Here is a 16,201-nt window from a genome sequence, read left to right as displayed (position 1 = left end):
GGCCTTGTGTTGGTGTCAATTCTCGTCCTCTTCATTGGTGGCGCTCCTCCTCCTATGTTCCTTTTTCGAATCTGATCTTGAACCCCACGTTGTAGTAGTTGGATTTGGTAGAGGTTGGCAGCACTGGAGTAAGCCTAATTGAGGGTCCGGAGTCCGCTTACTACTAGTGCTTTCCGGGCTTCGAAGTTGAGGCCCGATACAAACCTTTCTATTTTAGTTGATTCTGTGGGGACTAACTCTGGTGCGAAGCGTGCCAGTTCAAGGAATCGTTTATGGTATTCTGTGATGGTAGTCGTTCCTTGTTTTAGGTGGAAGAACTCTTCGTGCATAGAGGCTTTTATGTGTGTTGGGTAGAATCGTTCTCGCAGGCGTGTTTTCAGATTTTTCCAGTTGAATCCTGGTTCTTGCCTGTAAGTGGGTCCTTCGTGGATCCACCAAAGGTCTGCTTTGTGTTCGAAGTAGAACGAGGCTATCTCTACACGACGCTCTTCTGGGCATTCTACCAATCCCAGGATTTTGTCGAAGGTCCGTATCCATTCCTTGAGGATGGCGGGATCTTCTTCTCCCGAGAAAGTGGGTGGCCTATGGTTCAAGACTTGTCGGGCGACTTCTGAGTTTGTGTTTGGTGGTGGTCGGTTGTTGCGGAGAGCTACGTCGCTTAATGTTTGGGCGACTTGGGTTAATTTTTGTAGGGTTTGAGCCAGGGGGTCTTGTGCAGCGGGTTCCGGGGTCCTTGATTGTCTTATGGTTGGTATCGTGGTGTTGATCTATAGAGTCAATGTTTATAGCAACGTTTGAGTTAGAGTGTCATACCCTTACCTTGGTGTGATAAGCGAAGGGGAGTTCTTTAAATTAATGAGGGATGAGGGGAAGGTTACGTGATGATGGGCAGGCTCACAATCTCACTGCGTGTCCTAATATTCCTAATTCCTGTGTTCTTAGACGCCTAAATCCTATCTTTACTGAACTCCTAGTGTTTTAAGCCTAATGTCCTAAGGTCTTGGTCTTAAGAGTCTTATCCAAGGGTCAAACTTAGGCTCTGATACCAACTTTAACACCCCGAAATTTTTCAACTTTTAAGACTTATATAATAAAGATAAATTCTCATTAAATCCCAAAAACATAACATAAGAGTATGGGGTGCTATGCCACACCTGAGCTAGAGAACTCAGGTGCACAGGCTAACTAACTAAAATCCTCAATAGTGTCAATACATAAGCATGGCACGCAGGCCGAAAAGGAAACTATCCACTCTACGCTCCAAATCTCTAGCGCGCTCCAGTGTCTACTCATCTGTGCCTGAAAGCCAAATATATCTGTTCAACGAGAGATGGTGGTAACCCACTCCAACGCGTTGAAATACATTATAGATAGATATATATATAGATATACGAAAATCATTTCGAAGCAGGAAGATATATACTTAAGAGACACTAGTTTTAAAACCAGAAATAGACTCAGCAAATAGGGATAAGCTCATCAATCAACATTAAATAGTTAAGTAGAGATAACGTCATAAGGAATATGCATCCAAGGTCACAGAACACTTTCCAAATTTCCAAATAACATCATCATTCAATCGTCATTCATAACACATAATCGTTGATGGCGCCACGGGACCAATCGCATGCCCCGAACATGAGGGTTAATGCCTATAGCATTAACATGGCCCCGCAGCACCCTATCTCAGTACCGCGGTATGAGGAGAGTTGATCGCAACCAACCCTTTGAGAACCGCTGACGAACTCAACGTCGGACCACGATCCTACACACCGCTAACGCACCCAGTCGGTGGACCGCAATCCCCTTTTCAAGGGGGGACTTACGACCCTACACACCGTCGATGGGTACGCCGGTGGACCATAGCAGATCAAGCCCGACACACCGCGGAGCTATACTCAGTCGGTGGGCGAAGATCCTCGGAGATTATGGCCCTGCAAACCGTCGTCCCATCACTCGGTGGGTCGCAGCCAACCGTAGCCCTACACACCGCCCCGATTACTCGGATCGGTGGACTACAGCCTTCCTCGGCATATTGGCCCTACACACCGTCCTGGCGCGTTCAGGTCCGGTGGGTCATAGCGCCGAGGCCCATGTGGACCGCAGCCCAAGAAGTGAATCACTGACCGCATCCAGGAGAATGAACCGCAACTCATAAGTAGCCAAACAGGGGACCGCAGCCCTATATAATATTTATATACCTGACCGATCGCAACCGGCCTGGTTAACAGTTGGTATGGTTCTCAACCCATCTAACTGCCCGTATAGCCAATTTGATCGGAACCAAATTTGGGAATCATGCATCACATAACACATTATAGCACATAATAGCACTGTAACACCCCGTGTTACGAATCCTAAAACCAACTGATTAATTAATTAATTAATAACCTAGGAGAAAGAATAAATTATAATGATCAATTAGGGAAAAAGGCCACCATAGCCATGGGCCCAAATATACAAACCCAACCCCTAACCCCAATAGGATTAAACTCTAAATAAACCCTTGGATCTATAAATAGGGAACTTAGGGAGCACCTAGAACCCCCACACGCCTAGACGCCCCACCACCCCAGGAGAGCTCCAAGAATTCCCTTAGAAGAAATCAAGAAAGCAAGAAAGCTTAAAGAAAGATCCTTCATAGCTAAGGAATTAATTAAGGCTAAGAGGTAACCCATGTCTCAACAAAACCTATTTTCATAGCTATGATTTCCCCTTAGGGTTTCCCCCATATGATTGTAAATAGCGAATTACTATGATTATTATTGATGTTGATTTAATGATTCCATGGGGAATCTTGATAATCTTGATATTGGGAGTTTCTTGATAATTATGATGTTCTTGATGATTAATTGGGATTTTGATGATTATGTGTTGTTCTTGATGATTATGATGTTCTTGATGATTAATTGGTATCCTTGATGATTATGTGTTGTTCCTACCGAATCTTGCAATTAGAAGACGAACCGTATTCTTGTTGATATAAAAGTGATTAGAACCCTAGGTTGTATCGTATGACCTTATTCTTGGATTATCGGATGGGAAATCGCATGTTTGGGTGTGGATTATGTTTAGGAAAGCATGATAGGCCATGTGCCGTTCGTATTTGATCCGTTAATTGTCTACTTGTTGTTGATAATTGCGTTGTAAAGTGTCTAAGCATTGTTTCGGGTTCCACATCGGTTCCCGGGGCGAAAAGTGATGAAAAGAGTCAGTGGGGGGTAGGTGGGGGTAGGGGACTGTAACACCCCAGATTTTCAAGACATTTTAAGCTTATATAATAAAGGTGATATCTCATTACATCCCAAAGTATATCATAAGTGTACGGGGTGCTATGCCACACCTGGGCTGGAGAACCCAGGTGCACAGGCGGTCTAACTAATATCTAATGAAACACAATGCATAATATGGCACGCAGGCCGAAAGGGAAACTACTCTACTTCTACGCTCCGGTTCTAGCGCGCTCCCGTGCTCTAGTCCTCTGTGCCTGAAAGCCAAATATATCTGTTCAGCGAGAGATGCTGGTAACCCACTCCAACGCGTTGAAATACAATACATATAGAGATATATATATATAGATATACGAAAACCATTATGAGCATGAAGATATATCCTACGAACTCTAGCTTTTAAACCGGGAATGACTCAACAGTTAAGGCTAGACGCCAGCAGTAGACATAGCAAGCATAAGCATTTCACAATAGATAAAGCAGTTACAACAAGGCATAAACGGTAATCATAATCCCATCATAAACAATCCCCAATATGAAACCCATAGTCACATCCCAAGGCATCATAGTCACAACCCGTCCATATCACACACATAATGCACATTGTTGGCGCCACGGGACCGATCGCATGCCCATACATGAGGGTCAACGCATATAGCTCTGACATAGCCCCGCAGCACCATGCCCCGTATCGCAACACGGGGAGGTCGATCGCAACCGACCGATGAACCACAGCTCATCATAATGTTTGATCGCAACCAAACAGTGGACCGCAGCCCAAGAGAGTGTCATCTGACCGCAGCCAGGATAAAGGACGAACCGCAGCTCGTATAGAAACGTTTGATCGCAACCAAACGGTGGACCGCAGCCCAAGAGAATGTCATCTGACCGCAGCCAGGAATACCAATCTGACCGCAGCCAGCTTCTGAACCGCAGCTCAGGATAACCAATCCGATCGCAACCGAATTGGGGTGGCACGCACACATAACACATAGCAAGCACATGCAACCCACGTTTACACATTGGGAAGGGGGTAAAGCATATAACAAACCTATGCGTGATCCATCACATACTAAGAGTAGTCCTAAGGGGTTCATACTTCCTTCACCTAGGTCAATAGGATACCAATTCATCTAGCATGCGATATAACAGACTTATAAACCTACGAACGGTACCCGAAACATCAACTAGACATAGGCACGACAAACGGGGTCCGTTGGGACACCACGGGGGTCGGGGAAACATCAAACGGGGAGGCCGAGGTCCCGGGTGGGGTGAGATTCCAGCGGGTAGCCGGTGGGTGGGGGTCCACCCGCCGGCTGCCCGCCGGCTGTCACTGTTACGGGCAGCGGGTGCCCGGCGGGCAGCTGCCCGCCCGCCGGCTGCCCGTTGCCGGAGCTGCCCGAGAATGCCGCGGGTAGGTGGCGGGTCCCCTACCCCCCACTGACTCTTTTCATCACTTTTCGCCCCGGGAACCGATGTGGAACCCGAAACCATGCTTAGACACTTTACAACGCAATTAACGACAACAAGTAGACAATTAACGGATCAAATACGGGAAACGAACGACACATGGCCTATCATGCTTTCCTAAACATAATCCACACCCAAACATGCGATTTCCCACCTGATAGTCCAAGAATAAGATCATACGATACAACCTAGGGTTCTAATCACTTTTATATCAACAAGAATACGGTTCGTCTTCTAATTGCAAGATTCGGTAGGAACAACACATAATCATCAAGGATACCAATTAATCATCAAGAACATCATAATCATCAAGAACAACACATAATCATCAAAATCCCAATTAATCATCAAGAACATCATAATTATCAAGAAACTCCCAATATCAAGATTATGAAGATTCCCCATGGAATCATTAAATCAACATTAATAATAATCATAGTAATTCGCCATTTACAATCATATGGGGGAAACCCTAAGGGGAAATCATAGCTATAAAAATAGGTTTTGTTGAGACATGGGTTACCTCTTAGCCTTAATTAGTTCCTTGGCTATGAAGGGTCTTTCTTTAAACTTTCTTGCTTTCTTCTAAGGGAATTCTTGGAGCTCTGTTGGGGAGGTGGGGCGTTTAAGCGTGTGGGAGGTTCTAGGTGTCTCCTAAGTCCCTTATTTATATATTTAGGAGTCCTAATTAGGAATTAATACTATAGGCTTGCTAATTCTATTTCTTTCGGAACTAAGGATTGGGTTTAGGGGTTGGGTATATATATATGAGGGCCCATGGACTATGGTGGGCCTTTTTCCCTAATTAATCATTATGATTTATTCTTTCTCTTGGGCTATTGATTAATTAATTAAATGGTTTTAGGGGCCGCAACACGGGGTGTTACACTCTCCCCCCCTTACAAGGGGCTTCGTCCCCGAAGCCCGGTGTTATAGTCCATCCTTTCACCCCTAGACACCTCGTAGCTCAGCCTCCTGATTAGGGTTGCGGCCTTACGTTTGTCTTGGCTTGGGGTAGGCTGAACTTTTGATGGTGTTGTGATAGAGAATTTTTCAGTTGTACCTCGGTTTCCTGCGCTGGAACTGGATGCACCGCGAGTGCCCAAGGCGGCCTCGATCGCTGCTACCCTTTGATCGAGTGCGCGTGTGGTGCGAATCAAGGATGAGAACCCTTCTTCCATGATTTGATTCTGCCGGTCGAGCTGGGCGAGTATGCGTTCGTTGACCGAACCCTCGCTTTGTCCCCTCGGGTTCCCTCCTGGCTGTGGGTGCACTGACGGGTTAGGCCCGTCTTCCTCTTCTTGTCCCTCATTTCCCTCCGTACCTCCGCAATCTTGCATGGCTCGCTTGAGCTTTTTGTTGGAGATGTCCAATCGATCAACCAATTCCCTACGTTCCTCTTCGGGTTTTTGGCAAATTTCTTCGAGGGTGAGATAATATCCTCCCTCGGTGTAGTAGATGTCGTTGCGGCGGAGGTTTTGGGCATTGAAAACCATGCCATTGGCGGTTTTGACCTCGGTGTGACTTAGGTCTACCCCCTTTTTCTCCATGATCCAACTTAGGATCATCCCGTAAGGTAGGCTAAGCCGGTTGTTTGTTTTGCAGAACTCTATGTGCTTTAGCATGAGTGCCGGCAGGTTGAACTTGATTTTATGTTTTAGGAGATACGCAAAGGTGCATTCCAAGCTTCCCACATCCTTGCTCTTGTTATTGGTGGGCAAGAGGCTATCGGTTACAATCATAACCAATATCTTTTGCTCCGCCGATAGCCATTTCCGGTTTGGTCGGGTGGCCGAGGTGAACCCATCCTCTTTCCCGAGTAAGTACCCGAGATAGTCCTTGTATCCCGTAGTTTGGGTGCCAATCCACCCCTTCCGGTCGTAGTCGGACACACCCGTGGTGGTCAATTTCAAGAGCTTGGCCAAACGGCCTTCGGAAAGCACAATTTCCTTGCCGCGGACTTTGGTGGTGATTTCTACCTTGTCACCCCGTTTGGTGGCTACAAGGTGTTGATAGAACTCCTTCACCAATTCGGGGTACGTATCCCCTTTGATGGTGAGATACGTATCTAAAAGTCCTTGGTGTTTAAGCATATCAACCAATTCCGGAGAGAATTGGTCGGGTTCAAGTGCTTTACCTCCGATCACGGTGTAATCGGCATTGTTCCACTCCGGGGTGCGGATTCCGAGAGGTTTCTTTGGCATCGCGAAAGGTGGTACTTTTCCGGTGGATTTTCCGGCGCGTCTCCGGCGAGGTGGGCAGCGCTCCGGCGTGTTTTTCCGGCGGGCGTTGAGGCGGCGGCGAGGTGGGGTTCACGACGAGGGGGAGGTGGCGTGGGAGTGGCGTTCGGGTGGAGGCGGCAGCGGGTCTCGGCTGGGCGAACTCCGGGCGGTTGGCGGGTGGTCTCCGGCGGCTCGGTCTGGACGGCGGCGAGGCGAGCGGCTCTGCCGGGGTGCGTCCGGGCGGTGGCGGCGTCGGTGGGAGATGGTGGCTGTGGTGGGGCAGTGGGGTATGCGAGAGGGAGGAGGAGAGGGTGTGGGGAGAGGGAGAGAGAGAAGAAGAAGAAGAAGAAGAAGAAGAAGTAGGTAGAAGAAGGGTTTTTGATTTGGGGGTTTTGTGGGTTTTAAGGATTTAGAGGGGTTTAACAAAGGAGTGTCCCCTTAAGGTTTCAAGAAACACTCATGGCTTAGTGGTTGGGACTTGGACTTGTAAATGTGAGGTCTAGAGTTTAATTCCTAATGGTGACATTGGGCATTTCTTGGTGGTGTGGTCCTCCTTGTCTTTTCCTTGTTTCGTCTTTTAGCGAGGAAGGGTTGGGTGGATGGCATAACTTGTGTTTTACTCTTGAACGAAAAGGAATCTTTATTCATAATACTTTCTAAGTAGCTAGCTAAGTAGACATAATGCTCCCGAAGTAATTAAACTAAATAACTGGCCTATACGATACAGGGGGCGGTTACAAGGGGGTGATGGCTTATCCTAGACAGAATTCACTTTCGGGGTTTTCTTCGGCGGGGTCCGTATGGTCCTCGTCTTCAGGGATTGGGTTTTCCCCTTCTAGTCCTTCTTCGTTTCCGAGGTCGGCTTGCGTTCGGCTCATGACGAATACTTTTCCGGGAGCGCCGTAGCCCCCTTGGTGACCGGTACCCCCGTGTTGGCCTGTGGTGGTGGGACGCGGTCCTTGGGGCCGAGTGCATTGGAAGGCCTTGTGTCCTTCCTCCCCGCAGTTGAAGCATCGCCATGGGTTGCCTGCGCAGTCCTTGCCTCTGTGACTTTTGTTGCATCTCGGGCAAGGAAAGTTTCTTGGGTTCGCTTCGTTGCTTCCCGGGGGCGGTCTTGGGTTAGTCGGGTTGTTTAATCTCGTGCCGATGTCGTTCCTTGTTCTTTTCGCCGGTGGTGCCCCACTTCCGGTGTTCCTTCTTCGCATTTGTTCCTGGGCTCCGCGTTGAAGTAGTTGGATCCGATAGAGGTTCGCGGCACTGACGTAAGCCTCGTTGAGGGTCCGGGGTCTACTTACTACTAGCGCCTTCCGGGCTTCGAAGTTGAGGCCCGATACGAATCTTTCTACCTTGGTCACCTCGGTGGGGACAAGTTCGGGTGCGAAGCGTGCCAGTTCGAGGAATCGTTTATGGTACTCCACGACGGTGGCTGTCCCTTGCTTTAGATGAAGGAACTCTTCATACATGGATGCTTTTATGTGGGTTGGGTAGAACCGTTCGCGTAATTGTGCCTTGAGGCTTTCCCAGTTGAACCCTGGTTCTTGTCGATGGGTGGGTCCTTCGTGGATCCACCAGAGGTCGGCCTCGTGTCCGAAGTAGAACGAGGCTATTTCTACACGACGCTCCTCTGGGCATTCTACTACCCCTAGAATCTTGTCAAGAGTCCGAATCCATTCCTCCAGGACTGCGGGGTCTTCTTCTCCGAAGAACGTGGGTGGTCGGTGATTCGAGACTTGTCGAGCGACGTCAGAGTTTGTATTCACCGGAGGCGGTGGGGGCCTGGCGTTGCGAATGGCCGCGTCGCTTAACGCCTGCGCGACTTGTGTTAGTTGCTGTAGGGTTTGGGTCAAGGGGTCGTTGGTGGCGGGTTCCGGAGTCCTTGATTGCCTTCTGTTCGGTGCCATGCTATCATCTTTCTGGTCAGTGTTTATAAGAATGTTAAGTTAGAGTTCGACGCACTTCTGGTGAAGTGATAAGTGGGGAAGGGTTTTAGAATGGGGAAGGGCAACGTGTAGGGAAGTTATGTGTAGGGTTCACAATCTCACCGCGCGTCCTAAGATTCCTGAGTCCTATGTTCCTAGGTACTTAGAGCTCAAGCCTAACGTCCTAAAGTCCGGTCTTAAGAGTCTTTTCCTAGGGTCAAACTTAGGCTCTGATACCAACTGTAACACCCCAGATTTTCAAGACATTTTAAGCTTATATAATAAAGGTGATATCTCATTACATCCCAAAGTATATCATAAGTGTACGGGGTGCTATGCCACACCTGGGCTGGAGAACCCAGGTGCACAGGCGGTCTAACTAATATCTAATGAAACACAATGCATAATATGGCACGCAGGCCGAAAGGGAAACTACTCTACTTCTACGCTCCGGTTCTAGCGCGCTCCCGTATTACATAAAATGGGACAGAGGGAGTAGTATCTTATTACATTTGAGTATAGTATTACACGAGATTGCATTTGAGTATAGTATTGCACGAGATTGCATAATGAGAATGTTTGCACGAGATTGCATTTGAGTATAGTATTGCACGAGATTGCATAATGAGAATGTTTGCACGAGATTGCATTTGAGTATAGTATTGCACGAGATTACATAATGAGAATGTTTGCACAAGATTGCGTTTGAGTATAGTATTACACGAGATTGCATAATGAGAATGTTTGCACGAGATTGCATTTGAGTATAGTATTGCACGAGATTGCATAATGAGAATTTTTGCACGAGATTGCATTTCAGTATAGTATTGCACGAGGTTACATAATGAGAATGTTTGCACGAGATTGCGTTTGAGTATAGTATTGCACGAGATTGCATAATGAGAATGTTTGCACTAGATTGCATATTGAGAATGATTACCCGGGATTGTGTATTGAGTATGATTGCCTTAGTTGCGTATTGATGTATATCTAGTTTACATGATGAGAACTTGAAAGCATGAGAATAATTTCTTATTGTTTGATAGGATGAAATTGTTTGTTAAGTTATGTGTTGGCATGAGATTGTTATTGAAAGGGTATACAGGATTGTGATTTGTTATGTTAAGTATGCATTAGTATGAGCATGTTGTTAGGTTTGATATCGCTAAAGTATACCTATTGATATTTTTGGTTGTGAGCATATAGAAAGCTTTGTGGTTTATAATAAGGTTTTGTCTAAGTGATTGAGATTGCTTAAATTGAGAATGTGAATTAAATGTTTTTCCAAATTATATACTGTAGTATTTTACAGGGTTGAGTGGAGTTATACTTAGCTTCGTGCTAACGGGTGTTTTCTACTTGTCTATTTTCCAAACCCCTTTCAGGTGGGCCCAGCGTTTGAGAGTTGATCGAGTTAGACTAGTTTAGTAGATCTAATAGTCTAAACTCCATTTACTTTTATGATGTTATGATGATGGATTGTAAACTTATGTTAATTATGTTTGGTGATAGACACCGGGGTGTTTCTTTCCCCCAAGTGATTTTAATTAAGTGATTTTAATGTTAGTTCGACTAATGACTTAGTTCTCTCCTTAGCATGTGAAATCACCGTGGAGAGGTCGTTGTGACGGTGACATTCCCACTAGTTTGTTATTTAAGTTTGTTTATCCGCTATTTAGTTTATCTTGATTTTGGTTTTAGAACTGTATATAAGTTTAAGAAAAGTGGGGTGTTACACTAAGCCAAGCCAAAATTCTTTATTATAGGTTGTAGGTGTAGTACATAGGTGGCCATGGCCATGGAATAGAAGGGGTAGAAGAGAGGTTCTTATTTGAGACTGGCCTGAGTCATTTGTTTGCAGCTCGGAGTCTTTAAATAATATCATTTGTGTAGTTGTAACTTCCCTTAATCCTCCCTTCTTTCTAGTCATGCATGACTTCTCCTCTTTGAGTAACATTATATGGCATAGTATATTATTCCATCATAGACTTTGCAAAACGTCGTCTTCCGAATAATAATGGGGTTTTTTTTTTGTCCTTATAAGAAGTGTTGTAATCTAAGAAAATTAATGCAGACGACATATATAATCATCTAATTTGTGATGGAATTAATCTAAGTTATACAAAATGGATATGGCACGGTGATCGGGGAGGAGGGACAAGTACATCTAACATATATGTAAGAACACTTTTGTCTTGTTGGTCCCAAAAGAGGTAAGGTGAAAGTCTAGAGGGGGGGGTGAATAGACTTTCAAACTTTTTCGCACAGCACAACAATTGCTAAGCCAGAGATAAACCAAAACTCTTAAATAGATTGTTAGAGTATGGTGCACAGCGGAAATAAATAAACATAAAGTGTGTGTGAGATTGTGTGAGCAGTATATCTCGTATAGAGCAATTAAGTAAAGAGCAGTAAGTAAAGAAAGCAGTAAAGAACACAAGACAATTATAGTGGTTCGCGAGGTGGTGTAATCCTCCTACTCAACTTGCTCTTATCTCCCAGAGCAATTCACTATATCCACCACTTCTTGGTTCCAAGATACAATGAATTTCCGTGATCTAGTGCTTTGATCACAAAGCCCGCACTAATCACGCCCAGTGACACCACACTGTTGCTTCGAGTTTCACGTCGCCGCGCTACTATCCCAGGATTTCACGACTCCGCGTTACTTTCCCCCCGTCTTCCACACTCCGGTAGAAACGTATCCCGTGATCTAGTGCTTTGATCACAAAGCCCGCACTAATCACGCCCAGTGCCTCCGACACTGCTGCTTCGGATCTCACAGCTCCGTGTGACAATCCAGGATTTCACAGCTCCGTGCTACTTTCCTCCCTTTTCTTATTTTGCTCCAAAACAAGTGTTGTCTTGCTTCCAACTTCTGAGACCTGTAGTTGATCTTCAATGATGAAGATAAACACTCTGGAATGATTTCTCTTGAATGCTCTGAGTGTTTTCTCTTTTTGAGTGTATCAAGTAAAGCACTTGATTTTTATGCTCTGCTTTGCTCTGTTTAAGAACTCTCAGAATATTTTTCTCTTGAAGCTCTCTGAGTTCTTTTTCTTTTCTCACTTCTCACTTGAAGATTTTTGGTATGCTCTGTACCAAATGAGATTTTAGCTCTTTGCTCTTTTAAGCTCTGATGAGTTCGTATATCTTGCTCTATGCTCTATTCGTTCCCCTTTGATGAGTTCGTTATCTTCAAGTCTTCATATCTTCATCATTTTATAGCTGGTAATGAGGATCTGTCCGTTGGAAAGAGATGATCTCATTTTTGAAAACTTGTATCTTTTTGTCAGAGATCTTATCTTATCTTCTGCAAAGATGTCAGAAAGGATAAGCTAGCCGTTTGAGAGCTTGAACTTCATGCGAATGGTTTCCCAAACTTCATCTGATATTCCTCTAGTTTTACGTTGAGTTGGAATATCTGGGTGTAGAACGGCTTCTCTGATTAGCTCTGAAGTGGTCCTTGTATCTTTGGGATTTAAAAAATATTCTTCAATTTAATCTCATACTAGTTAAAGTAGTATTTTTCCTTGTGAGAATATTTTCACTGTAAGTTCATCTTCATCTTCTTCATTCTCACGTCTGGGTGTTCTCAGACTTCAAACTGGCTTTGAACTTCCTCCCAATTTGAATTTCTCCTTTGTAATTAACACTCAATTGCAATTGACTTGTAATTGGCACCCAATTTGAATTTCTCCTTTGTAATTGGCCCCAATTGACTTTGACTTATTTCTCCTTTGTAATTAACACTCAATTGCAATTGACTTGTAATTGGCACCCAATTTGAATTTCTCCTTTGTAATTGGCTCCAATTGATTGACTTGTAATTGGCACCCAATTTGAATTTCTCCTTTGTAATTGGCCCCAATTGACTTTGACTTATTTCTCCTTTGTAATTAACACTCAATTGCAATTGACTTGTAATTGGCACCCAATTTGAATTTCTCCTTTGTAATTGGCCCCAATTGACTTTGACTTGACTTTGACTTATTTCTCCTTTGTAATTAACACTCAATTGCAATTGACTTGTAATTGGCACCCAATTTGAATTTCTCCTTTATAATTGGCCCCAATTGACTTTGACTTGTAATTGGCTCCCAATCTACTCCTAGTGCTTTCAGATGCTTCCCAATTTGAATTAATGACTTTGACTTCGAAATTGGCTCCCAGACTTCTCCTGGTATTGAATTTCATCTCAATTCAATTTGTTTTCTTTGAATCGGTCCCCTTTTCTTTGAATCGGTCCCCAATTTGAAATTGCATCCCATACTACAACCTCAATTATCAATTCATGCATTGGATCCTATACTACAACCTCAATTGGATCCCATGTGAAACTTGCTCTCTGAAACTAGCTCCCAATTTCAATTCCTATGAAATCGCCTGCACTACGCCCAAAGCCAAACTAGCGCCCAACTTCATCAGACTTAATTAATTTTGGCTTCTCAAATTTTACCTTGTAAAATTGTTGATGGTGAGATTCAAACTTGAGCCATTTCACATAATAAATTAGGCATCTTTCACTTCGTCCGTACAACTTATTTCTTATATTTGGCGATTCTTCTATTTCATCCACATTAAATTGAGGACCAGCAGCATCCATAACCATTGTGTGGTAAGTATTAGATGCTTCTTCACTAGCCATTTGAGATGGGCCACCAACATTTTGATCAACATCTACCCTCACAATTCTTTCGCCATGGAAGCGCCAAACATAGTAGTCCGATACAAATCCATATTTTGCTAAGTGGTATTTCACGGTAGGCACATCTAAAAACTTGGTGTTTTGACACTTGCGCTGAGTACATGGACACCTAATTCTTTCCCCGTCCATCCAACTATGTTGACTAGTCGCAAATTGGATGAAAGTTTCAAGACCACCCAAAAACTCCTGAGTGAGAAGACCATTTCTCATTCGTCTATACATCCAATGACGATTTGAAGTCATTGTATTTATCACCTATTTCAATGCTACATTTCATTTAAAAAAAAAATCATGCATCCAAATAAAGACATTCAAATAATGAAGCATGCATATTTTCATACATCAAAAATAAAAACCTACATTATCCTTGTAGCAAAATGGCATCATATTTAAGAAAACAGAATTACCAAAAATAAATAAATAAATAAATAAAGACAACTTTAAAGCAAATTTGGTAGCAGCTTATAGATGAAGACAAGAGCTCACCTCTGGCAAATTTCAGATTTTCTTTGGCTTTCTTGAGCAGCCCAGACAGTGGGATTTGAAGCACTAAGGAACAAATAAAAAGAAACCAATTTAAAATTCTTTATAATGAGTAAGTGGAGACCAAAAATAGAGGGGATTGATAATGAAAACCAATCAAAATATTATTTATTTAATTATATATGATCATATGTTTAAATTAATTAATTATAAATGCATGTCTGCAAATTATATTACACTAGTTTGATTTTATTTTCACGGCAAAATGTACTAATATTTATTGTTGATCATTGATCTTACAAAATGCAATGAAATCCCCCTTCCACAAACCAAACAATGAATAGAATTCCTATTCTATTCTTTGCATATTCCATTTCCTATTCAATAGGACTTTTGTTCTTCTAAAATTCATTATGTGAACCAAATATGTTGTTAAAGAATATATAACTTACATGGCTACTTAGATCTTTTCATTTTTTCAATACGCTAATTAACCAACCTCTTACAAGTCTTCTCCCAAATGGGATGGACGGAGTAAAAAAGAAGTTGCCATCTCAAGCAAATTAGTACCAAGAATGAAAAAGAATGAAATTAATGGATCCTTTCAACAGCCAACGGGCACAATAGATAAAGAAGGAAAAAAGATATTTTGCTTAAAAAGTGGTGAGCCATAGCAAATAAATTCAAGGGTGTATCCATGCCCCGCTCTTATTTTGGAAGTAATGCAACAATTTATACCAGATAAAACCTTTGAAAATTAAAGGGTGTATCCATGCCCCAGCTCTTATTTTGGAAATAATTAACAATATACACCAGATAAAACCAATGAGCAATCATCTTCAAGCCAACAGATCATATTGTTACATTCACCACCATCAATCTACAGAACTAAAGTTTCATAAACCTAGAGCACAGAGAACTTCAATTCAACCTCACAGTGAACCATTCCAATAAATTACATAATTCATCTTTTTTTTTAAAAAAAATTGTTTTTATTCCAGGAATTATTAGGTAAATTAATTGAAATATGAGCTTTGACTCCATCTCAACCCTGTGAAATTGGTTCCCAATTTTAAATTACTACTCAGATTCAACCGAGTAGAAAAACTTAACCAACAAATAAACAGACAAAATCCCAAAAAGAAACAACAAAGAAAAATTAAGGAATTTAACTCTACCGCAATCTATCAGCTAAATTCAATGGCGTAATGAATTACCTGGAGTCGCTATGAAGCCGAACAGAGATATGACAACTGGAGTCGGACTGCCTTTTGCCGGAGGGGGGAATTCCACCGGAGTACGGAGACCGGAATAGGGAGAAGGCCGAGTACGGAGACCGGAATAGGCAGAACCACCGGAGGAGGGAATTCTACACCGGTGGAGACCGATACTGTCGCAGGGAGATGGCCGAGTAAGAACCGCCGAGTACTGTCGCAGACGCGGTGGGGGGTGGGCGGTGGGAGGCAGCGACCGGTCGGCGGTGGGAGGCAACGAGCGGTGGGCGGTGGTCGGTGGTCGTCTGAGCGATGGGAGCGGCGGGGAAGTCTTCGGTCTAAAGCGATATATCGTCTGTCTGAGTGGTAGCTAGGGTTCTAAGCGATGGAATGCAATTCTAAGTGAAGTTAGCAACGGCATCTATTATCCATCGGTAAATATATATATGTTAAAAATTCATTACATATATGTTAAAAATTAAAATCCAATACATAACCTTAGCGACGGAAAAATATCCGTCGCTAGATTATGAATGTTAAACCGAAAAAAAAAAGTTTAGCAACGGAAGAATATCCGTCACTATATTATATATGTTAATATCCCCTTAATAATCATAGCGACGGACCAGCATTTCCGTCGTTAACATATTCTATAAAACTCGCGTTACATAAATTTAGTTAGGTAGCGACGGATTTATACACCCGTAGCTATCTAGCGATGGATTTTTAAATCCGTAGCTAGATAGCGACGGATTTTTACATCCGTCGCTACTATATAACCAAAAACACATTTCGGTTGTAGTATCTAGCGACGGATACTTCTATCCGTCGCTAGGTTGTAGCAATTAAAATAACGAAGTAACCCCGCGAAAATGCCGTCACTAATCCGTTGCTAATTTGTCTCTAATTTTGGCACCAAAGTTTGCCGCCAAATATTAGCTACGGATTTAAC

General features: G+C 43.4%; 1 protein-coding gene across 1 annotated transcript; it reads right to left on the bottom strand.

Moving 5' to 3' along the window:
• Positions 1-3,447: 3,447 nt before the first annotated feature.
• Positions 3,448-15,881, bottom strand: LOC109168165. The gene is made up of 4 exons (XM_019317207.1): positions 15,876-15,881; positions 15,253-15,619; positions 14,039-14,101; positions 3,448-3,487 (listed from the first exon to the last, which is right to left on the bottom strand). Exons 1-4 carry the CDS (start codon positions 15,879-15,881, stop codon positions 3,474-3,476), a joined length of 450 nt encoding a protein of 149 aa, XP_019172752.1. The 3' UTR covers positions 3,448-3,473.
• Positions 15,882-16,201: the final 320 nt, after the last annotated feature.

Source organism: Ipomoea nil, unplaced genomic scaffold (genome assembly GCF_001879475.1).
Source record: "Ipomoea nil cultivar Tokyo-kokei standard unplaced genomic scaffold, Asagao_1.1 scaffold3192, whole genome shotgun sequence".
NCBI lineage: Eukaryota > Viridiplantae > Streptophyta > Magnoliopsida > Solanales > Convolvulaceae > Ipomoea > Ipomoea nil.
This window is presented reverse-complemented; position numbering and strand designations above follow the sequence as displayed.